This window comes from Somniosus microcephalus, chromosome 21 (genome assembly GCF_052327205.1).
Source record: "Somniosus microcephalus isolate GS21.2 chromosome 21, FLI_Smic_1.0, whole genome shotgun sequence".
Classification (NCBI taxonomy): domain Eukaryota; kingdom Metazoa; phylum Chordata; class Chondrichthyes; order Squaliformes; family Somniosidae; genus Somniosus; species Somniosus microcephalus.
In genome coordinates, this window is record NC_141007.1 from 32,012,044 (window position 1) to 32,036,686 (window position 24,643).

The window sequence follows — 24,643 nt, forward strand, 5'->3', positions numbered from 1 at the left end:
GCTTTTGGACATTTAAGAGCCAGGGCAATTTTAACCGCCCACCCGCCAGGTTTCTGCTGAGCGAGTAGGATTAAAATTCCCCCCTTTTTGTGTCTGTTGCAATAATACTAAAGATGATCTGAAGATGAAGTGGTGTGAGACAATGCACTCACAGCATTTCTGAAGTATAACTGGCACATACTCCGATGATTCATCCATATTAGCTTTCTGATTTAAAGTTTCAGACTCTGTAAAGCGATGAGTCAGATATAAACAACCTGATGAAAATATCAGTAACATTTCCTGTTGTTATTTTGCAGGCGTTTTCAGGATTTTTTTAAAAATTGGATTTTTTTTTTTTTTGCTTTAACAGTTTCATTGCTATTCTCATCAACGAAGAAACTGCAGGAAGAAAATAGTTATTAGGACTAACGAGTTGGGTGCCAATTTTTAGAATAGTCAGTAAAGTGAGTGGAAAATGTCAGTTGTAGTATTGAGCAGGGATGTTATAATCACACCAACATTTTCACGCACATTAGAGACTGGAGGAAAATGTCTCTTCATGCCCTTAATCAAGGTAAGCATTGGTAATGGCTACAATCAGCAATTGCCTCGAAAGCAATGATCACCAATACTTTTCTGAATCTTGTCCAAGCCTATGAGCAGAGTTATTTTAAATTTGGTCAATGCAACCACAGCTCACTTCAATAATACAACCTTAGCAGTGGAACAAATGCAGAAGTCGGTGAGCTGTATTTAGAAGTAGAATTAGACCACTGGCTGAATCGGTTAGTTGTGCCCTGCATAATAGTTTCTTATAAGAATAGGTCTCATCTGTGTAACTATTGTTATCTGGGAAAAAAATGTGTAATGAAAATATCCCAGCAAATAACTACAACTTGCATTTGACTAGCACCTTCAATCTAATAAACATCTGAAGGCCAATCATAAAGCATGGACATTAATCAGTAATCGAGGAGTTAAGAGATGATCACAGAATCACAGAATCACAGAAACCCCACAGTGCAGATAGAGGCCATTTCGGCCCATCGAGCCTGCACCGACACATATCCCACCCGATCCCCGTAACCCCTACACCAACACATATCCCACCCTATCATTGGATCAAAAGTATGGTTAAAAACAAAAGTTTTGAGGAGGCTTTAAATGCAATGAGGGGGTTAGGAAGGGAGACCCAGGGAGTAGGGCTGAGTCATAGGAAAGAAAGTAGAGGATGGGGGAGGGGGGTACGTCGGCAATGCACAGCAGGCTAAGCTCAGAAGGCCAAACAGCACAGGCTAGGATGTACAGCTGGAGGATGTTGCAGAAGTAGGGTGGGACAAAGCCATGGAGAGACCTGTAAACACGGAAAAGAATGTTGAATTGCAGGGTAGCAAACCAGAAGCTTGAGAAGTTGGTGAGGAGTGTGTCAGTGAGGTTGAGTCTTGAGCTGATGAAGGTGTGGTTTAGAGTTCAGCAATGGTGAGGTGATTTAAGGACAAAGGTGGGCAGAGCTAGAAGTAAGAGGTCTTTGTAATGAAGTTTCAAGCTCAGTTCAGGGCCAGCAGGTTGTGTACGATTGGTTAAGCCTGAGCAAGTAGCTGGGGAGGTGGGTAGAGTTGGGGAGAAAAGGTAGAGGTTTGGCACAAGCTGATTGGCATTGGTTGTTCAATATTCAATGAGATACATTTCTGGCTCATCCATTCTTTAATGCCAAAAAGCAATTGCACAAAACAGAGCGGATTGTGGAATCGAAGTTGGTGGTGGGAGATGGTTGTTATCAGTACACACAAAACTGAATCCATGCCTTTGGGCAATATAAGTAAAAGAAAGGGCCAAAGATGGAACTTTGAGATACCCTGGAGGTGGCCATATGGAGGGCAGCAGTAGAAGCAACTCCTGGAGATGTGCTAGCTACATTGGGTAGGTGGGTGTGTAACCAAGCAAAGGATAACCATATATAATGACCTGCATCTCAGTCCCAGATTATATGCTTAAACTGAGTTTACTGACTCAGTTATGGCATTGAATTAATTGGGACAAACTTTGATTTGACAAGACTAACAAATAGAAGCTGAGACAAATTGCGGTTAGACGTACGTATGGCGTTGTGGCAAATTTTCATTTTCTCTTGTGATCCAAAATCTTACATATGACATTTAATAGGTTGCATTGCCCATCATTAACCTCCACCTTTTATCTACATGTTTTCAAGCTAAAGATACACCTTCACCCCTTTAAAATAAAATGATAAATAATTATGATGAACTTGCTCCTTTTGTATTGGTCAGTTATGTGCAAATACTGATTGGAATACTGAAAGACTTATTGGCCTAGAAATTCGGTTGGTAGCGCCAGTGATTAGCGCCGAAAGAGCCCGAGAATTGGGGCGTTACCCAATTTTCGGGCGGGCGCTGTGAATATAGCGCCACCTCCCATATTGAGTATGATTTTAGCGCCGGCGCTAACTCTTTGCGCGCGCCCATGGGCGCAGGCAGATCATGACATCATTTCAGTGTGCAACGCCATTTTTGCACCCCGGACCGGATATTTGGTGGCGCCCGCAACCTTTCCACCTGGCGCTATTAGTGACAGTTGGATGGAGCGTTCCCAGGCCCTTCTTGGACTCAGGGGGCGCTATTTAAAGGGGACAGCAGTAGTATAAAAGCTGCAGCCATTTGGGCTGGCCATCCTGATCGTTGCTGGAGAGAGTTGCTGACCTTCTGTTGGACAGTAATTTTCTCATTGAGCCTTCGGAGGCACTGGCACTGGCAGCTTGAGGGCCCGGCTCCCGAGCTGGTGATGCAGCATCTGAAAGCAGGGAGGTGGAGAGTGGCTTTAGCAAAAGGACAGGTTCGCAGCAAGGGATGCCAGAGTGTGGCAAGGCTGTGACATGGGTCCACAGTGAGAAAGCATACTGGCGGGGGGAACAAGTAGAAGGAGACAGTTGTAAGAGGTGAGAACCTTACCATCGCTGTCGACAATGGGGTCGGTAGCTGCAGTGGTTACAGGACCACTCAGATGTCCTCCAAGAATCTGGTGGACTCTCTCCTCGAGATCCGTGAGAGTGACCACTTGTGGAGGTCCTCCACCGGTGCGAAGCTGGTCTTTGCCAATCCTCGCCATCATGGACTGCAGGGGAAAGGAGGGGAAGTTATGTTACCTGATGCCCTGAGTGATCATCTCATGCCCCCCATGGTGCAAGAGTCCTTACATGACGCCATGAGTCAAATGTGCATGTGTGTGCCCAGAAAGGGCCATGGGTGCTTGCTGGCAGATGGCCAATGGGGCACAGGCCACCCTGTAGCCATAAAGTCAGGTGCAAATGAAGGGATGCAGAAGTTTGCAGGAACAACACCCACCCTCACGACCCGAGTGAGGTCGTTGAATTTCTTTCTGCATTGGACAGGGCTTCTGGTCACCATGCTGCTGGAGTTGACACTCTGGCATACATCCCTCCAAGCTTGTCGGTAGTCCTTATGATTCGGCCTCCTGCCATTGTCTGGGTAGAGAACATCTCGCCGGGGCTCCACTGCGGCCACCAATTGCTCCAGAGCCTCATTGATGAAGCACTCTGCTCTCTGTCTCACCTTCTCCATCTGGTCCAAGTTTTTATCGCCAGAGAAGGGCCTGCGCCGATTTTGAGGCCTGCAAGGCGCAGAGTGTGGATGCTGAAGCTGACTGACCCACCCCTTTAAGAGCTAGCCGGCGCCTGGAAGCCTCGTGGTCATCGGTAATTGAGAGTACCTGCGCTGAGCCCGTCTGCTCCGATATTGGATTGCGCCGGAAGTTTAGCGCCTTAGGAGTCCCGTGTAACGCCTGAATTCGCGCCTCAATCGCCTTTAGGGGGCGATGCATCCCAATATCGTGCCAGGCGGCGATAAGTTTTGTCTGGCTATAAACTTTGTGCAGCGCCAGTTCTAATGCCTCAAGCCGGGCTATACCCAATTTCTAGGCCATTGAGTTCCAGAGTGCTAAGTATCTGAATTGATTTACATAATAGATTTGGAATCATCACTGATTTTAAGACACTCCAACACCTTATCACAGAGGCTTTGATTTCTCCACCATCAGGGCCTCCAGGGGATGGATCTGTAACAGGCCTTGTTATATCACGGGGGTTGGTTTGTGCTCATCCTGTGTTAAATTGATCCTGACTTCATGCAGGTCCCACTGCAGCAGTGCATCTTCCCTTTTTAAATCAGGCTTCTCACACACACACGGTACTTTATCACGCTTAAGGAGGAGTCTAAGCAAGTGAAATAAAGAATAGATTTGCCTTTCTAATCTAGGCTTTATTAACTTAAAAATCCTGTAGCACATCTTTCAACACCCAGTCCCAACTAAAGGCTGGAAGGAACTGAATTTAAGATGGCCACCACAAATCACATGACATCAACTACCAATGAGATTACAACATATATCCCAAGGCAGGAAACAAACAACCAATCACAATACTTCTTACTAAACATAGAGAATAATCACCACAGCAAGGTGTCTAGAAATGCCCCGAGAACACACATTGAACAGCATCTCCTGACAGTTTCAGCCTGGTCTTCCTTTGCATCCATATCCTTTAACTTTCCTTTCATGTGTAGCCCCCCTGCCCTTCTTGGTGAAAACTGCTTCTGGGTTTTACTGCCATGGTACAGTTTCTGGAGATTCATCTGAATCATTTTGCTGATGATTATCCATGGCAAGACTTTGATATCTGTGGTCACACAGAATCTCTACCCAGCAGGCCACAATTCTGGAAACAACTTCTTTTCTCCCTCAGGCACAAACTTAAAATCTTTCTTTCCAGGAACTTTTGTACCTTCCCGGCTCTCCATTGTTATCTCCAATGATTGTTATAAAGTGACCTCTTTGAGCAGGCATTTCTAAGCTATTTGGTACTCATACACCATATATAGCAATTTAAAATAATTGACAGTCATAGTCATATGTAGCAGTGTCAGATAATTGACAGGGAGCCTGAACACTCGCTACTCCTCCTCAAATTGGACAACTTCTTCCACATGGTTGCTTGTGATGCCTTCTGGACTCCTCGCCTTCTTGAGGATTGACTTTCATAGGAGGGCATTTCTGCATCCTCTCTTGCTGTTCTCACTGATTTGCATTGCCACATTGTCAAGTGGGCCTCAATACACCTTCCTCCCTCCACCAGCACTCAAAGTTGTACAGCTCACAGCTGCGCCAACATACTAAGAGTTATTAAAGCTGCTTGTGCTTGTGCGACTACTAACGGTGTTATTGGTGATTCAGCACAGTTATTGCAAGACTTTCCTGACTGCCACTCAGTTGCGCATTAAAAATAACACATCCTAGACCCACAAATGTATGATGTGTGTTCCTGCGGGTGCGGATAATTCTTTGCTAAGCCTTTAGTTTGAAGATGGTTTCTGGTGGCGAAGATTCTGTAAAATCCTCTACTGGAACACGAGGGAGGAGGGGCAACGTTCATTTTGAGCATACATCGGGTGGGTGGCAGGCAGAGTGATCCCACCCCCCCTGCCTGATGTCACTGGCTGCTGGCCCAATCGGTTTGCGTGATCGGGCCTCATTTAAATAAAATCGGTGCGCTGCCGGTGCTTATTGTTTAGCGGGGGTAGGAGGGAGACAGGAATTCCAGCCGCTCCTCTGCATATCCAAACCTGCAGGGAGACCTTAAGGAATGGAAGGTGATGGTTTGGGGTTGAAATGTGCTGACAGAGTAGAAAGTATACATGATCAAAAAAAAGGAGCTAGCCCCTTGTGTCCTTTTAATTCTGTCAGCCTATCTGTTCTGTCAGCTCCTTTAACTCAAATTACTCTGTATAGTGCTCCATGCTCAGATTGCGACCACAAATTTAAGGTCTTCTGGGTGATGGTGAACAATCTCGTTCCAGTGGGAGCATTTGTCCCAAATGAATAATGGAGATCATAAGATCTTTCTTACTCACAGTTATGAGTCTGCAGCAAAAAGCTGTTGCTTCTCATTTCCAAAAGGTCGTAATTAAAGATGTTATGACTGAAAGTCTTCCTCAGTACAGCTGCAAGCACTTTGATGAGATTGGTGTTGAACAAGTGATGCCTTGCAAATGCTTCTGAATTACATTGACCTAATCAAAGCCTGACTGGAATTCTCAAGGGCTCTTTTGATACTGGTAAAATTCATATTGATAAACACTTAACTAATAAGCAATGAATGTTATTATCCTTTTATAGCAATTGGTTAGCACAGAACAAAATTGCTTTGGACATTTCTTTAAGTTCGACAGATTTGCAATTTTGGGCAACTTAGTAAAAGAACACCATTTTTGATTATGGATGCAGGAGTGTCTAACACACTGAATAATAGTAACTCTAGACAAGAGGCTCAATCATGCAATTCAGGTTAAGTTCAATTAACATCATAAAAGTCTATTGATGCAACCATTCATTTACTAATACATTGTGAATGAACTAGATTTTATATTTTTAATCACATCTATTATTACATTAATCTTGTATTAAAAAAAAAATCATGTAATGTTTAAGTTTAATTCTTTTTGGACCCCTTAATATAAATCGGGGGTCAATATGGTCTCCTGGACTTGTTTCCATCACTTAAAGGGGTCGAAGAAGAACTTGCCCCATCTTTTGCCTGATTGGCTTGGCTTTTATCTGGTTTTTCGGCTTTTATCTGGTTTTTCGGCTTTTATCTGGTTTTTCGCCTCTCCCAGGAGATTACTTGGGTAGGGAGTGTATGAATTGTGATGCATAAGGCATGACAACGGTATGGGATAGGCTAGATCGACCAGTAGGTCTTTACCGGTCCATCATTTTTGTATGTTCATACGAGGTTTTTTTTAAAAAGACAAAGACAGCCTTGTTACCAGGCTATGCTTGGGGACCACGCAGAAAGTTTATGATGGTAAAGGGTGCTTAGAGAGAAGATTTGTTTTATAGTTTCTTTGTTAACAGAAACAGTAATGTGTGTTAGAAAGGAGCTCAGCTACTAGTCCACATAATTAATTTATATTAGTCAACCTTCTAAGGTGTTGCTCACAGTAAGTAGGAAGATGTGGTCTCTCTATTACCTGTCTCTGTCAGTTAATGTTGCTTTTATTTTCTCTCTATTCTGTGCATCTCTGCATTTCTCTACTGCATTGCTCTCTAAGCTCTTCAACCTCCTTTGGTCCCTTTTTTTGCTTCTTTTCTTCCCTTTTGGGTGGGTGAGGTGATGGGGACGGGAGCTGCTGGGGGGCTCCAGCTTGTGTGATGGGGACGGGAGCTGCTGGGGGCTCCAGCTTGTGTGATGGGGACGGGAGCTGCTGGGGGGCTCCAGCTTGTGTGATGGGGACGGGAGCTGCTGGGAGCTCCAGCTTGTGTGATGGGGACGGGAGCTGCTGGGGGCTCCAGCTTGTGTGATGGGGACGGGAGCTGCTGGGAGCTCCAGCTTGTGTGATGGAGACAGGAGCTGCTGGGGGCTCCAGCTTGTGTGATGGGGACGGGAGCTGCTGGGGAGCTCCAGCTTGTGTGATGGGGACGGGAGCTGCTGGGGGGCTCCAGCTTGTGTGATGGGGACGGGAGCTGCTGGGGGCTCCAGCTTGTGTGATGGAGACAGGAGCTGCTGGGGGCTCCAGCTTGTGTGATGGGGACGGGAGCTGCTGGGGAGCTGCAGCTTGTGTGATGGGGACGGGAGCTGCTGGGGGGCTGCAGCTTGTGTGATGGGGACGGGAGCTGCTGGGGAGCTCCAGCTTGTGTGATGGGGACGGGAGCTGCTGGGGGCTCCAGTTTGTGTGATGGGGACGGGAGCTGCTGGGGGCTCCAGCTTGTGTGATGGGGACGGGAGCTGCTGGGGGCTCCAGCTTGTGTGATGGGGACGGGAGCTGCTGGGGGCTCCAGCTTGCATTTTGCAGCAGCCGATAGGTGGAAAATGAAACTTGTAGTTCTCAACAGTTCTCTATATATCTCGTCACAATTCACCCCTACCCCTTGCTCCCATCATCTCCCTTTCCCACCAACCCTTCTCCGCAGTTTCCTCCCCACCCCTCCTATCATGCCCCCAAACCCTTCCCCTTCATTCGCTACATTCCTCCCAATCTCACTTGCTGTTCACCTCTCTGTCTCCTTTGCCCCAAATCCTCACCAGTGATTCCTTACCCCAAACACCTGCAGTCCTGCCCCCCCTCCAGCCTCACCATTCTCTCACTTACTCCCAGTCAGTCTCAGCCAGCATTCACTTCTCCTTGACCCCATTCCTTACTCACTCAGCTCCTACCCCCTATTTTATCCTTCACGTCCCTCAACTCATATTGTGTCCCCTCCACCAATGTCTCCTATCCTTCTCAGCCCCATTCATGTCCGTCACTGACTTAATCCCAATACCCTCTCCTCACCAATCTCATTTTAAATCCCCTTCTTCCTACCATCCTCACCCAAAATCCCCAATCGCTATACTGCCTCACCCCCACCCCCCCACCCCCCAACCTTGGTGAAGGTGCAATTTGATTTTCTAAATGGCTTATCACACTATAGATAGCTTAGTGCTGGTAAACTGATGAAGAAGGAGCTCCTTTGGGGACCGGGAGAAGGGCACTAGGCCCAATGGGCAAATGGTCTAGACATTAGGCTGTGGGGAACCAGGTGGCTGAACATCTGAATTGGAGCCAAGCAAGAAGGCAAGGGCAGGAAGGAGGCTGGGAAACCTAAGCCAGCCGGAGTCCCGAGGCCCTGTGTCAGGGAAGGCACACTGAGACATGGAGGCAGCTGAAAGAAAGCAATGGCGCAGTAAATAAAATAAAAATACACGGAAAATGGGCTAATCAAGCGTGCAAATAAAATGTATAAATTTAAATAAACTTAAAATAAAATGTACCTGCTGGAAAATAATAAATGTTTAGGAAATTTAAAAGAAAAAAAAGCTTACCCATAGTGCCACCAAGAAAAACAGATCTGGGAGACCGACCTTGGAAGGGCAAGAGTGCCACCTGGCTTTCGGAGTCCTGAAAGGGAAGTCGAACAACATTAAGAGCAATATATTAATCCACTCATTGTAAAGCAGTTTATCGTGTCCTGAGGAAGTGATGAGGCATTATAAAAATGCAAATCTTTCTTTCACATTTTGATTTCTTCACAGCATCTTATACAAACTGTAGTTTTCAAGCACTTTTCAGCTTAACAGCAGTTCCAGATATTACACCGAGGCGTAACACAGGAGTGACACAGGAAGTCCACAAGACTTCTAGTGATGGTCAGAAGGCTGTGTTCCGGGAATTAAACAGGAATATTTTCTGGAGTGCTATACGCAAACTCTGAAATAACTTTTTAAAAGTTCAAATTTGTATTGGGTGATGTATTTGGTTCCAATCTTCAAAAGAGGTTCAATAGATTTTTTGATGTTTTTGCCTAAAGGAATGTAGGTTTATCTTTTACTCAGAATTTCTCAAGCAAAAGCATTTTGATTTAACCTAGTTGTTAAATACAGTAATACACCAACAATAGCACAGTTTTGGATCATTGTATTCAGCTGGCTCTCCTTTACAGGCAGAAATAGGTGATGTGCAGTTCGTTGATTTATAACCTAAGTCTACACATGTCTAAAAACATGTATAGTGGGTGCTTTATCCAATACATCACACTGCCTGTGTCACCCTTCAGGTGTCACACCTGTATATATGTAAATTTCTTGCAGCTGATTGACTGACATTTCACTTTCATGACATGACAACAAATTTCAGTTAAATATTGCAGGGACGTGCAAATCAAATATGAGGGAAAAACAGCAGGGAACTACAAATGACATAGGAAAGAAATGAGTCAAGAGTAAGCAGTTAGTAAACTCTACCAAAAAGTAGAAAGGTGAACCATGAGATTGCTCCAAAATGTTTTGGGGCTGCTATTTTGCTTTCTCCACCAAGCTGTAGACAAGGTTTTTTTTTTCTCGTATTCTCTTTTTGCAACTCTTACTACTTTCTTTGTGTCCCTTTACTGTTCTTTACATCTCTCCCAGCCCGCGGGATCTCCACTATTCTTTGCATCTGTGTAAGCTCTTTATTTTATACTATCTCTCACCTCTTTTGTTGGCCAAGGTTGTTCAATTACACAAGTAGAGCTCTTGCCCTTTAGGGGTAGTACAGATCTTGTATTGTACCAAATACTTATTTGAACACCTCCCACTGTTCATCTGTAGTTTTACCCTTCAAAGACAACCTTACCTAAATTTAAAACCTTGGTTGTGACACACCCTTCTCCCTCTCAAAAGTATTTAGTTTACTTTCTCTGGGAAATTCTCTTATAAATTTCTTCCCAAATTCTTTCAGTAGAGATGTGCATCCCTTCTCCACTTCCACACTTTTGCAACCCACCCTGTAATAAGTTAATCTCTAAACTCACTGAACAACACTGCGGGAGATCTACTAGTATGCAAGATAAATTTAGCTGATCCTGCTTGTTAATACAGACCTGTACGAATCAGAATGGAGGGGCTACCTTACACCTTAGTGAGTGAATGCACTTTGTGATGTGTACTGAGCTGTCAGCCTTGGCTATGTGATAGCACTCTCGCCTCTGTGTCAGAAGCTAATGAGTTCAAGCCCCACTCAAGGGCTTGAGCACATAATTTAGACTGATACTTCTGATGCGCCTCAATAACTTCAAGACTCAAAGTTAGCTGAATAAAACAAGGCTTTTATTAGCAAAGAAAAGATGCCTGTGTCTGCACCTAGCTTCACCTAGCATGCTGCTGTTCTGCTGCAAGACAAGCCTGGGCTTGTCTTAAGTAAGGCCAGGTATGGGCGGAGCCGACACCCAAAGGGGGCGGCGCACTATACACAATACAAGGTAACACACCGGAGCAGGCAATACAATATGTGTAGTTAACTACAGAGTCTGATGAATGACATATTTCATCACATTCACCCCTTCTACAGATTTAGTCTGTCCGGGGGTGTGATAGTCCTCTGTGACCGGCGTAACGGTTGCGGTGCCGCGGGTGCCGGCTGGGTGTCCCGGGTGGTCTCCTGGGTCTCTGCCGGGGGCGCCACCGGGGTTGTTGAAGGAGTAGGTGGTGAGGATACCGTTGGCTGGTGTTCTTCCGGGGGTGATGAAAGAATAGTGGGTGGAGTGGGTGGGTAATAGTTGTTGTGGTTGTTGTGGTTGTTGTTGTTGTTGTAGTTGTTGTAGTTGTTGTCGTTGTTGCTGTTGTTACCGGCTGGGGCGAGGTCTTTTATGGACACAGTGTCCTCCCATCCGTCGGCGTGCCGGACATACGCATATTGTGGGTTGGCGTGGAGCAGGTGCACTGGCTCCACGAGAGGGTCCGTCTTGTGGCCCCTCACATGCTTTCGCAAAAGTACCGGACCTGGGGTGGAGAGCCATGACGGTATGGATACGCCTGAGGTGGATTTCCGGGGAAACACAAACATTAGCTCATGAGGCGTGACATTAGTGGCGGTACACAATAGTGACCGTATTGAGTGGAGCACATCTGGGAGGACTTCCTGCCAGCGGGAGATAGGGAGGCCCTTGGTCCTTAGAGTTAGGGTGACTGCCCTCCATACTGTCCCATTCTCTCGCTCCACCTGACCGTTACCCCGGGGGCTGTAGCTGGTGGTACGGCTCATGGCAATCCCCTTGGACAGCATGTACTGGCGTAGCTCTTCACTCATGAAGGATGCCCCCCTATCCGTGTGGATATAGCTTGGCATACCGAACAGGCAGAACAGGCTGTTGAGGCATTTAATGGTCATGTCTGGGCAGGGGAAGGCGAATGGGAAACGGGAGTATTCGTCCACAATGTTCAGGAAGTAAACATTGCGGTCGACGGACGGGAGGGGGCCCTTGAAATCCAAGCTAAGCCGCTCGAAGGGCCGTGTAGCTTTGATTAGGTGGGCTCTATCAGGGCGGTAGAACCGAGGCTTGCAATCAGCGCAAGTGCGGCAGTTCCTGGTCAGGGACCGAACTTCCTCAATCGAGTAGGGTAAGTTGCGGGACTTTATGAAGTGGAACAGCCGTGTGACCCCTGGGTGGCAGAGGTCGTTGTGGAGGGTCTGTAGCCGATCCCCGGTGGCGTTGGCACACATCCCTCGTGAGAGGGCGTCGGGGGATTCGCTAAGGGCCCCCGGCCGGTATATGATGTCGTACTCGAAGGTGGAGAGTTCGATCCGCCACCTAAGAATCTTATCATTTTTAATCTTCCCCCTCTGTTTATTATTGAACATAAACGCTACCGACCGCTGGTCGGTAAGTAAGGTGAAGCGTTTGCCGGCTAGGTAGTGCCGCCAGTGGCGCACTGCCTCCACGATGGCTTGGGCCTCCTTTTCCACGGAGGAGTGTCTGATCTCGGGCCCCTGGAGGGTCCTCGAGAAGAAAGCTGCGGGCCGCCCCGCCTGGTTGAGGGTGGCCGCCAAGGCAAAGTCAGACGCATCACTTTCCACTTGAAAGGGAGTGTTCTCGTCCACTGCCTGTAACGTGGCCCGCTCAATATCCTGCTTAATGCTTTTGAAGGCAGCATGGGCCTCAGCAGAGAGCGGGAAAGCGGATGCTTTCAAGAGGGGGCGGGCTTTATCGGAGTAGTTGGGGACCCATTGGGCATAATACGAGAATAACCCCAGGCACCTTTTCAGGGCTTTGGGAGTGTTGGGCAGGGGCAGCTCCCGTAGGGGGCGCAATCGGTCGGGGTCTGGTCCGATTTCCCCATTCTCCACCACGCTGCCTAGTATGCAGAGGCGCCTGGTGTTGAAAACGCACTTGTCCTCGTTGTAGGTGAGGTTGAGTTTTTGTGCGGTTTTCAGAAACCTCGCGAGGTTTGAGTCGTGGTCCTGTTGGTTGTGGCCGCAGATGGTGACATTGTCGAGATAGGGGAAGGTTGCCTGCAAGCGGTGGTCATCGACCATGCGGTCCATCTCCCTCTGAAAGACCGAGACCCCATTCGTCACCCCAAAGGGGACTCTGAGGAACTGGTAGAGGCGTCCGTTTGCCTTGAAGGCGGTGTACGAACGGTCCTCTGGTCTGATAGGGAGCTGGTGGTACGCTGACTTGAGGTCGACGGTGGAGAACACCCGGTATTGGGCGATTTGGTTCACCATCTCGGATATGCGGGGTAGCGGGTAGGCGTCTAGTTGGTTATAGATGTTGACTGTTTGACTATAGTCAATCACCATCCGCTTCTTCTCGCTACCCCTCACCACCACCACTTGGGCGCGCCACGGGCTGTTGCTGCGTTCAATAATGCGCTCCTTCAAGAGCCTGCCTACCTCGGTCGCGATAAACCGCCTGTCCTCCCAGCTGTACCTCCTGCTTTTGGTCGCTATTGGCCGGCAGTTAGGGGTAAGGTTCGCGAATAGCGAAGGCGGCTTTACCTTCAGGGTAGCCAGACCGCACACTGTGAGGGGCGGCTGGGTCCCACCGAAATTGAGCGTGATGCTTTGGTGGTCGCACTGAAAATCCAGGCCCAAGATCACACTCACACATAAATCCTTCATAATTAACAGTTTAAAATTATTATATACAGTGCCTTTAGCGGACAATCGTACCGCGCAGTAACCCGCAATAGTCGATATCTGGGTTTTGTCGGCCATAGAGATCTTGCCCTGAGTAGGGACTATAGTTAGAGAGAGTCGTTGTACCAGATCAGGGTGAATGAAGCTCTCCGTGCTCCCGCTGTCAATTAAACACTTAACCTTGCACCCGTTTATCTCGATGTCCACCATCGATTTGGATAGTGGGTGCGGTCTGGACTGGTCCACTGTGATCGACGCCACTGTAGGGCCCTGATCGGGACAAGATGGTAGGCCCCACGAGGCCGGGTAAGATGGCGTCCACGATGTCTGCTTGCGAGATGGCAGACCCCACGAGGTCGGACAAGATGGCGTCCAAGATGGCCGCTCCCACGGCGCGCACGCGGCGGTGGCGGTTTTGCCTGCGGGGTTCCCTCTGCACACCTTCCCAAAGTGCCCCTTCTTACCGCACTTACAGCAGGTGGTGCCTTTCGCCGGGCACAGGTTCCTGGTGTGCTTCGGCTGCCCGCAGAAGTAGCATTTGGGGCCCCGATGCGTCGCGGCGGTCGTAGGGCTTCTGGGGGGAGAGCAGGGCCCCGACGGTGTTGGGCTACTGGGCGGGGAAGCAGAGGCGGCGTGGGCTGCGCGGCCTGACGAGTAGGAGTCAGAGTTCTTCTGAGCCACATCCAGCGATCGCGCTGTGTCCACAGCCTGTGTCAGATCTAGGCCCGTTTTCTCTAGCAGTCTCTGCCGGATGTAATTAGAGCTAAGGCCTGCGATAAAGGCATCCCAAATAAGCTCGTCTGTGTATACCGTGGCTTTCACGTCTTTGCATTTGCAGTCTTTGCCAAGCACTTTTAGGGTGACTAGAAAGTCCTCTAGCGACTCTCCGGGTCGCTGTGTGCAGGTAGCAAGCAGGTGCCTGGCGTACACCTCGTTGGTAGGCCGCTGATAGTGGGCCTTTAGAATGTTGCAGGCATCCAGGTAGGTGGCGGCGTCTTGGATGAGTGGAAAAACCCGGTGGCTTACCCGATTCTGCAGGATCCTGAGTTTCACATCTCCGGTGGCTTTAGAGGCTGTGACGGCTTCGGAGTTGGCCATAAAGAATTCCAAGCACTGGAACCAGTGTCCAAACCGTGCCGATGCATCCGAAGCATGCGGGTCCAAATCCAAGCGTTCCGGTTTCAAAAGTTGATCCATCGTTAAAAGTTTGCTAATAAAATTGATGCGCCTCAATAACTTCAAGACTCAAAGTTAGCTGAATAAAACAAGGCTTTTATTAGCAAAGAAAAGATGCCTGTGTCTGCACCTAGCTTCACCTAGCATGCTGCTGTTCTGCTGCAAGACAAGCCTGGGCTTGTCTTAAGTAAGGCCAGGTATGGGCGGAGCCGACACCCAAAGAGGGCGGTGCACTATACACAATACAAGGTAACACACCGGAGCAGGCAATACAATATGTGTAGTTAACTACAGAGTCTGATGAATGACATATTTCATCACAACTTCAGTGCAACACTCCCTCAATGCTGCACTGTTGGAGCTGCCGCCTTTTGGATGAGATGTTAAAGCGAAGCCCTGTCTGCCCTCTCAAGTGGACATAAAAGATCCAGTCTCACTGTTGAAAGAAGAGCAATGGAGTTCTCCTGATACCCTGGTCAATATTTATCACTCAACCATTAATAAAACAGATTAGCTGGTCATTTAGCTTTTTCTGTTTGTGGGATCATTGGCTGCCATGTTTCCCTATAATATAATGGAAATTACACTTCAAAAGTACTTCATTGGCTGTGTTGAGCACACCAGATGACACGTCAGGTGATTCAAGAAACTCACAAGATACTTAGCATGGTGTATAACGTTAAAAGTTCCAATGTCCACCCGAACTTAACTAACCATTACATTCATAGATAGATCTTAATTCTATAACACCTATTCTATTACAAGTTATGAGCTCTTCTAGCCATTGCATGCTCACAACTCATGGCGCCTCGCCTTGGTCAGAATCCACGTCCTGGTCTCTCAAAGTACCAGCTGACTAATCGGCTCCCTCTCTTTTATACAGTCATTCTTGTTTTTACCTTTTTCAGCCAGCTGTGGCGGACAGACTTCATTTCACAACACAGGTGGAGACCTATAGTTACTGCAAAGGCTCCATTCTTATCTGAGCTCTCTCAGCGTTGCAGACTGAATTAATTCCTTTTTTTGTCCAGTAATTTCTATTACCCCACTGCTTCTTCCTGCTTAACCTTATATTTCTGTTCTGGCTAATTTGCTTAAACATGTTTTCTTCTTCCAGTTGGGTTTATGTCAGCGAAAGCCTATTACAGTACGTGACTGCCTACATGTACTCCAACTCAAGCTAACTTTGTTGACCCATGATGCCTGTGTTAGCTATATTGTCATTGTTTAATGCCAAAGCCTGTAGCGAAACGCATTTATTTACCAACTGGCTATGAAGCACTTTGGGACATCCTGAAGTTGTGAAATAAGTGCAACTTCATTCTTACTCACTGACCAGGAATGTCCCAAGTGGCTACCTACTGCCTCAGTATGCACAGATATTGTTTTGAACCATTTTTGTACTGCTCTGAGCATTAGTAATGGCAAAGAAGCATTTAAAGAGATGTCGAGTGTTTGAATTAAACAGCCTTTGTTCTCTCTTGTTTTGAAAGAAATGATCAATTTATCACATCTTGTCATGATTTTGGCCTTTCAATGAGAGTCGACTTGCTGCCTTAGTGTTTCTTTTGCACTGCCTACATATAGCTTTATCAAGCTCCAATGGTTTCCATAGCTTAAGTAGCTGGTTTGCTTTGGAAATGTATTCATCATTCATTATGATCTGTTTCAAAGCAATGTATTCTTCATAGGTTGGTGGCCTGGCCTCAGAAAATGTACGTTGGGCTGAAGCTGTGCATAACTTCAAACAACAGGAGAGTATGCTGTGTGGAGATGTGCTCCTCATCACTGCCTTTGTCTCATATCTGGGCTATTTCACCAAGAAGTATAGACAGGATCTAATGGATGGAATGTGGAAGCCTTATCTTGGGCAGCTCAAAGTAAGGAGAAATTTTGGCGATTCTATTTACTAATAAATTGACTGGTTTTGTAACTTACTAAACATTTCCTCACGGACAATATTTAGTAATATTTATACATTATATAAACAAATGCATTTGTTACATTGTGCTATAAATGTTAGTTTCGCTAAATATGAGTGAAAGCTTTATTTTTAATCAACTTTTGTATATACTCATGTCTCATGCAAATTTTAACATTTTAAGTGTGTTTTGGGAGAACCTTTGGTGCATTCAATATTATATATGATTATCTAGGTAGATCTTTGTAGAATACGGATATAACACTCAAGACACCACTTATGCTGTTTTCTCTGCCATGTAGGTATTTTTCCAAGATAGTTTGGCTCATTGTCTTGATCTTCCTTGAATTATTATTGGGTTTCAATCATAAAGGCTGATTCACTCTTTTACCAGCACTGCCATATGTGTCATTGTTCCTTGCTAATGAGATGTTGGCCCAGAAATTCGGGCCTCCACGGGTGAGTACGCATGGGGTACTCACCCGTAAGCCCAATGGAAGTGCCGGTTTCCTGCATGCACTGCGCATGCGCGGGAAACCGCAACTTCTGTTCCCCTGAAAGCAGGGGTTCAGAGGTCGAACGCGTGCGCGGGAGAGGCTGCGCGTGCGCATCGAACTTCGGTTTTTTTTGCAGGTTTTCCCAGGCGGGTAAGTCTCCAGAAGTTAGACATGTAAAAAGCAGGCGTAAGGCCTGCTTTTTACAAGGTAAGTGGTGAATTAATTAAAATTAAAACATTTTTTCCGCAGGTTTATTATTTTTAAGTACTTTAAAGAAAGGTAAGTTTATTTTTAGCCCCGTTAGAAAATAAAATTATTTTTTTCAAAAGTTTAAATTATTGTTTAAAATAGTTATTTCATGTAATTTATAGTTTATTTAAAAAATGTGATTTAAAAAAAATTATTTGAAGATTTAGTGATGTTTTGGGGCCCGTAGTATTTCTAAGTTTGACAGCACTTCCTGTCAGACTTATGAATGGAGCATTCCCTGCTCCGATTGGCTCTCCATGGCCCACGTGATCCCAGGGGACGCATCGAACTAACTGTGCCCCTGGGATACGCAAGCACTGTGCGCCGGCAGCTGGAGCAGGCCCCGGATCGGAATTCCACAGGGGCCCACAGCTCAACGGCCGTCGCGCAAGGTAAGTGCAGGTCGGGGGCTTGCACCTGCGGGAAGCCCCTGACCCAAATTTATGGGCCGTTAAAGTCTGATAAACAGCTTTGACTTAACATAGAAGATAGGAGCAGGAGTAGGCCATTCAGCCCCTCGAGCCTGCTCCGCCATTCAATGCGATCATGGCTGATCATCCAAATTCAGTACCCGGTCCCTGCTTTCTCCCCATATCCCTTGATCCCCTTAGCGTTAAGAAATATATCTAACTCCTTCTTGAATATATTTAATGACTTGGCCTCAACTGCCTTCTGTGGTAGAGAATTCCACAGGTTCACCACTCTCTGGGTGAAGAAATTCCTCCTCATCTCAGTCCTAAATGGCTTACCCCTTATCCTTAGACTGTGACCCCTGGTTCTTCTTCTTTCTTCTTTCAATATTAGTAGCTTTTTTATAGACCTCGTTTAAGTTGTACTCTGAGAGACTTTAATCCGTGAGCTAGTCCTCAGTGTTGACACTAATGCTTGGCTCCCTTAACCCAATGGTACAGTCGTAGAGTCATAAAAATCTAGATTAAACACTGGGAGCTGGCTCATGGATACCAGTTTCCCAGAATCCAAATTGAACCAGGGCCAGTGTAAAATAAACTAGAGATGTGCGTTGGACTACTGTTCCCAATGAGTTGTCCGCAGCTCTTTAAATGTCTTTTTGCATTGATATTTGCTTAGTTTAAACTGTGGGAAAGTAGCATCCACGCACCGACATTTTTGCAGCTAAATCTGGCTCTCTTATCCTCATGGTGGATTAGTAGAACCACAAAAACTTGGATCTATAATTATGCTGATGGGACCAGCCTGCCACTTGAAGGAATGTAAACATGGGGAGGTGACTCACAGACACTGCGATCTGAACGATCCAAATGCCAATGTAAAAGTGTATTTTCCTACATGACATCTTATGGTTAAAGTCCTTAATTATTGGTCCAAGATGAAATGTCAACAGTCCATTTGTCAGGGTCCTCTCGGGAGTAATGCCAGCACGAACCATCCATCTGGCCCAAGAGGACACATGTCCATCAGCTGCTAGTTGCATCTCAACCCCAACCTTCTGAGAATTCACCAATGTCATTTAATATGAGTTTTCCATATGGCCTCTCTGTAGTTAGCAATTGTGCTGAATTCTTTTATCCCGTGGAATTGCGTCTACTTGGAAGTAGGCTGAGGCTGCCCGGGTGTATTTAATGCTTACAGTCAGCAGAGTGTGGAAACACTCATTCAGCCAATCTGGACTGCATTCAAATCCAGCTCCCAGAGGTGCAAAGGCAGTATTCTGCGGCACTGCATCATGCAGTCCCATTGTGCAACAGAATTTTAAGTAGCATTGTTTCAATCTTTTACATATTTTTGTGGTAAGTTGAACAGTTGACAGCTGTGCATTATAAGTATCGTGTAACAGTGACACGCAATTATCTGCATATTTATATAGCCAGTTGTGTTCTACTGTAATGGCTCTTGGCAAATCTGATTAAGTGCTACAATTGTAAATTAAAGCAAATTACCGTTCAAAGGATAGCTGCGATTCTCTGCTTATAAATCTTTTACCAAACCATATCATTTAGCTAAATGGAAATGAAGATAGAAATGCTGCACAAACTGTGTATTGCCTTTTTAATAATTGAAAAATCGCCTTTTATTCTGCTCAAGAACTGTCATCTATTTGTTTCTCCTGAAAGACCTTTTTCTTTATTAACTTGCCTTTGTGCCTGGAACATTACTTTAAATGGACGTTTGTGTTTTATTATTCATATCAGCAGAAGAGCGTGTCAGCAAAAAATAAACCTGTGCTAATAGATAGCGAGGCGAGAACTGAACCAACTGGTTGTATGACGTCATGAATCACAATCGCGAGGCTTCCACACCTGTCGTACTTGTTATAAACCACGTTCCCAACGTTCCTACAACACGAGAATATTTACAGACAGAAGCAGAATTCCACTATTGAATCACTACTCTAAACTTTGTCAGATTTTTGTTCTTCTTTAATCTCAGCGATTTCTTGGAATTTTTTTTTTGACGGCTGAGCGAAGCAAACAATCTAATGTTGATGAAAAGGTAAAAAAACAGATAATGACAAAAATTACGAAGGTGATTACAGATGGCGATGGCCAATCTTGAATTCATCCAACTAGAACGACTCGAGTCTCCCCACTGCCACATCCATTTTGTTTCTTGAATCCTTCCAGGATTATATGCCTCCACCACTCTTATCTGAAAGTTCATTTCAAGTGTTACTTACTCCTTCTGTGAAGAAGGACTTCCTGATATCTGTTATCAGCTTCACTTTTGCTAATTTTGTGTCCCTGTGCACAGCTGATATGAACATATGAAAATGATGGGCTAAGAAAGACCTGTTGGTCCATCAAATCTGCCCCACACTCATGATGCTTGAAGCAGCCGAGACACTTTCTGACCCACCCGCCCCTACAGCCATATAATCTCCTGGGAGGGGCAAGAAAATACTGGTGATACCTTCTTTTCTAGCAGGTTGCAAGCATATAAACCATGGGATTGTCATTCTTGGGAGACAGAGGTCAGGAGGGATCTAATCTAAGAAGCAGACATGGTCAAATAACACATATTTTATTGATACTATGGGGAGGATGAAGGAATATACAAGTTATAACTGCAAAATTGAAGTGTTCAATTAATAAATGATTTACCAGAAAGAGTGGAGGGGGAATTTTAATCCCTAAAAAGGGGTGGGTTTCGGTCGGGTGGGATGAAAAAAGTTAAAAATCTCAAACCCGAACCCGCCTCAAATCCACCCACTTCCAGTTGTAACAGAGGTGGGGTGGGGGGCCGGGGGGGGGGGGGGGCGGTTGTTGCTGGTGGGAGCGAAAATTCCACTTCCAGGAGGCGCGTCGCTCATTTAAATATTTTAATGAGGCTGTGTGCCTCAGATATTACTTCCATTTTAAATTTAACCCTGGCTGGCTGGGTTTCCCAGGCCATTCCCACAACCACCCCCACACCCCGCCATGATCTCCCACCAACCCGCCTTTCCGATCTCCTCAGCCCTGGTCTTTCTGATCCCTCCCTCCTCTGCACTCTCCAGCTGCAACCTCCAATCTCCTCTGACCCTTCCAATCTACCCCCCCAGCCTTCCAATCTCCCCCCCGCCTTCCAATCTCCCCCCCAGCCTTCCAATCTCCCCCCCAGCCTTCCAATCTCCCCCCCAGCCTTCCAATCTCCACCCCCCCAGCCTTCCAATCTCCCCCCCAGCCTTCCAATCTCCACCCCCCCAGCCTTCCAATCTCCCCCCCAGCCTTCCAATCTCCGGCCCCAACCTTCCAATCTCCCCCCCAGCCTTCCAATCTCCGGCCCCAACCTTCCAATCTCCCCCCCCAGCCTTCCAATCTCCCCCCAGCCTTCCAATCTCCCCCCCCAACCTTCCAATCTCCCCCCCCAGCCTTCCAATCTCCCCCCCCAGCCTTCCAATCTCCCGCCCAGCCTTCCAATCTCCCCCCCCAGCCTTCCAATCTCCCCCCCCAGCCTTCCAATCTCCCCCCCAGCCTTCCAATCTCCCCCCCCAGCCTTCCAATCTTCCCCCCCCCAGCCTTCCAATCTCCCCCCCAGCTTTCCAATCTCCCCCCCAGCTTTCCAATCTCCCCCCCAGCCTTCCAATCTCCCCCCCAGCCTTCCAATCTCCCCCCCAGCCTTCCAATCTCCCCCCAGCCTTCCAATCTCCCCCCCCAGCCTTCCAATCTCCCCCCAGCCTTCCAATCTCCCCCCCAGCCTTCCAATCTCCCCCCCAGCCTTCCAATCTCCCCCCCAGCCTTCCAATCTCCCCCCCAGCCTTCCAATCTCCCCCCCAGCCTTCCAATCTCCCCCCCAGCCTTCCAATCTCCCCCCAGCCTTCCAATCTCCCCCCCAGCCTTCCAATCTCCCCCCCAGCCTTCCAATCTCCCCCCCAGCCTTCCAGTCTCCCGCCCAGCCTTCCAATCTCCCGCCCAGCCTTCCAATCTCCCCCCCCCAGCCTTCCAATCTCCCCCCCCAGCCTTCCAATCTCCCCCCAGCCTTCCAATCTCCCCCCCGCCTTCCAATCTCCCCCCCAGCCTTCCAATCTCCCCCCAGCCTTCCAATCTCCCCCCAGCCTTCCAATCTCCCCCCAGCCTTCCAATCTCCCCCCAGCCTTCCAATCTCCCCCCAGCCTTCCAATCTCCCCCAGCCTTCCAATCTCCCCCCAGCCTTCCAATCTCCCCCCCAGCCTTCCAACCTCCCCAGCCTTCCAATCTCCCCCCCAGCCTTCCAATCTCCCCCCAGCCTTCCAATCTCCCCCCAGCCTTCCAATCTCCCCCCAGCCTTCCAATCTCCCCCCAGCCTTCCAATCTCCCCCCAGCCTTCCAATCTCCCCCCAGCCTTCCAATCTCCCCCCAGCCTTCCAATCTCCCCCCAGCCTTCCAATCTCCCCCCAGCCTTCCAATCTCCCCCCAGCCTTCCAATCTCCCCCAGCCTTCCAATCTCCCCCCCAGCCTTCCAATCTCCCCCCCCAGCCTTCCAATCTCCCCCAGCCTTCCAATCTCCACCACCCCAGCCTTCCAATCTCCCCCCAGCCTTCCAATCTCCCCCCCCCAGCCTTCCAATCTCCCCCCCACCTTCCAATCTCCCGCCCAGCCTTCCAATCTCCCGCCCAGCCTTCCAATCTCCCGCCCAGCCTTCCAATCTCCCGCCCAGCCTTCCAATCTCCCCCCCCCAGCCTTCCAATCTCCCCCCCAGCCTTCCAATCTCCCCCCAGCCTTCCAATCTCCCCCCCAGCCTTCCAATCTCCCCCCCCAGCCTTCCAATCTCCCCCCCAGCCTTCCAATCTCCCCCCAGCCTTCCAATCTCCCCCCAGCCTTCCAATCTCCCCCCAGCCTTCCAATCTCCCCCCAGCCTTCCAATCTCCGCCCCAGCCTTCCAATCTCCCCCCCCAGCCTTCCAATCTCCCCCAGCCTTCCAATCTCCCCCAGCCTTCCAATCTCCCCCCCCAGCCTTCCAATCTCCCCCCCCAGCCTTCCAATCTCCCCCCTAGCCTTCCAATCTCCCCCCCAGCCTTCCAATCTCCCCCCCAGCCTTCCAATCTCCCCCTCCCCTGCCCAAGCCTTCCAATCTCCTGCCTCCAACCTTTCTGATTTCTTCCTTGCCTCTGATATCTCCTGACATCAGCCTCCAATCTCTGCCCCCCCACCACCCTCCCAATCTGACTGGCTGCGGCCGGGAAATGGAGACAAAATATGTTAATCAGATTCTGCCGTTAAACACGGCAGGACCTGAGGGAAACCCGTCCTTCCGGGCTTCCGAAATGCAAAACCGCTTCCTCCCCGCCTCCCCGTAAATAACAGGCCAGTATTTGAAAATGTGGCTTGATTAGAAGTGTAGCGTAGGCCCCGTGGCTAGCCAAAGTGATAAGACCATAAATGAATGTATACGTCACACACCTTGTACTGCCATGTAAATGTATAAATCCTTCCACTGGTCAGTATGTTGTTGTGCTGCTCTGCATTATTCTTAGAATACACGATCATTTTCACCATTACTGTTATCAGGGTGAAGTGGTAACCAGATGACTTTGTAGTTCTAGTTAAAGCAACCCTAGTTGGGTATAACTGTAGGCAGCAGAGGTGCTGGCTGTTGGAACAGAACAGATTCAAGAAGATAGTGCGATGAAACCACTATACTTATGTTCCCAGGAATTGAGGTAACTATAGACTCTTTCTGCATTTTTGCAGTGCTGTTTAACAACTAATTTGTTGTAAGCGTAATTATCTAGTGTCTGAAACCACAAGACTTCTCTATCTTTAGAGGGACAACAGAAGTGATGTGCTTTTGGTTGCATTTGTAGCTGATGCCATTGTTGAGCTCTGGTGGAGCCTATTAATTGACCAGTTTCTGTTGAGTGTTCATTGGTAGTTGTTGGGTTGCCATAGTAACGGTAGCAGCGCAGTATAAATTGGACTTCTCACCCTCCATTTGACAAGTGCCTTCCCTCTGAATAATGGAGTGTGATTACTTTACCATATCAGCTAAATAACTTTGCTTTAAAGCTTCTATGGAAGTCTTACACACTGGATAATGTAGCCTCTGGTTTAAAACCTCGTTGCTCCAGCATACAGCGTAAAGTGGGTAGCTGGAATCTAATCAGGAGGTTCAAATGATGTCAGAAATTGTTTATAACTGTCAGCAAAAACTGAGATTAGATTGGAGCCTTGAGCTCAGCCCCTAATAGTTTTCCTTAAAAAAGAATAAATACTATTTAGTTTGTGTGCTGTTTTATCTACTTTCAATCACTTTAATGCCAGCAGGGGCTGTCAAGAATGCCCATATCCTTGATGCATGGTGATGTTCATAAAAAGGTATTAATGCTTTGAGATGTCTACAAAAGGGTATTAATGAGCTATTCCGCATGGTATTTTCTCACGATTTAACCAACACAACATATGTTAGAGAACATTACTAAACTGATGTGACACTAAGTATTGTGAAAGCAAGTTGCTGATTTAGTTGTACAGTGTACTCACTGTGTAATGTTAAAATATTTCTCTCTGTACGTACCATAGAGTTTGGTGATAAATTGAGAATTAAGTGCACAATAAGATTGTGGTTCATTTTTTTTAGATGGACTGTTTAAGCAACCATTAATAGATAGTGGTTTCCATGGTGACGCAACATACATTTTCTGGTTTGAAAGAGTTAAGAGCCACAATTATGAGCACTGTGATTAATGGGCCAACATTGTCTGCCTTGAAGAATACATAAATAAAATATATTTTATAATTTATTTACTGTAATAATATGTTTTTAATCTATCTTCCTTGCAAAGGAATTCTCATATTTTGAAGTAAATCATAACTCTGCCCCATTGTTAGGCTGAGTAATGAAAAAAATAATATGGAAGAAAATCCCACAGCCTAAGGCTATGGCTCAAAAGTGCCTGACTGCCTTAAAAGCATTCATGT

The 24,643-nt window shown here is 47.2% G+C and overlaps 1 protein-coding gene across 1 annotated transcript in view; it reads left to right on the forward strand.

Moving 5' to 3' along the window:
- LOC147102690 (dynein axonemal heavy chain 9-like) overlaps window positions 1–24,643 on the forward strand; it is a 394,408-nt gene that overhangs the window by 141,239 nt on the left and 228,526 nt on the right. Inside the window, exon 18 of the mRNA XM_085963406.1 lies at window positions 16,313–16,501. Coding sequence (XP_085819532.1) covers window positions 16,313–16,501 — 189 coding nt within the window. The remainder of the gene's footprint in view (window positions 1–16,312; window positions 16,502–24,643) is intronic.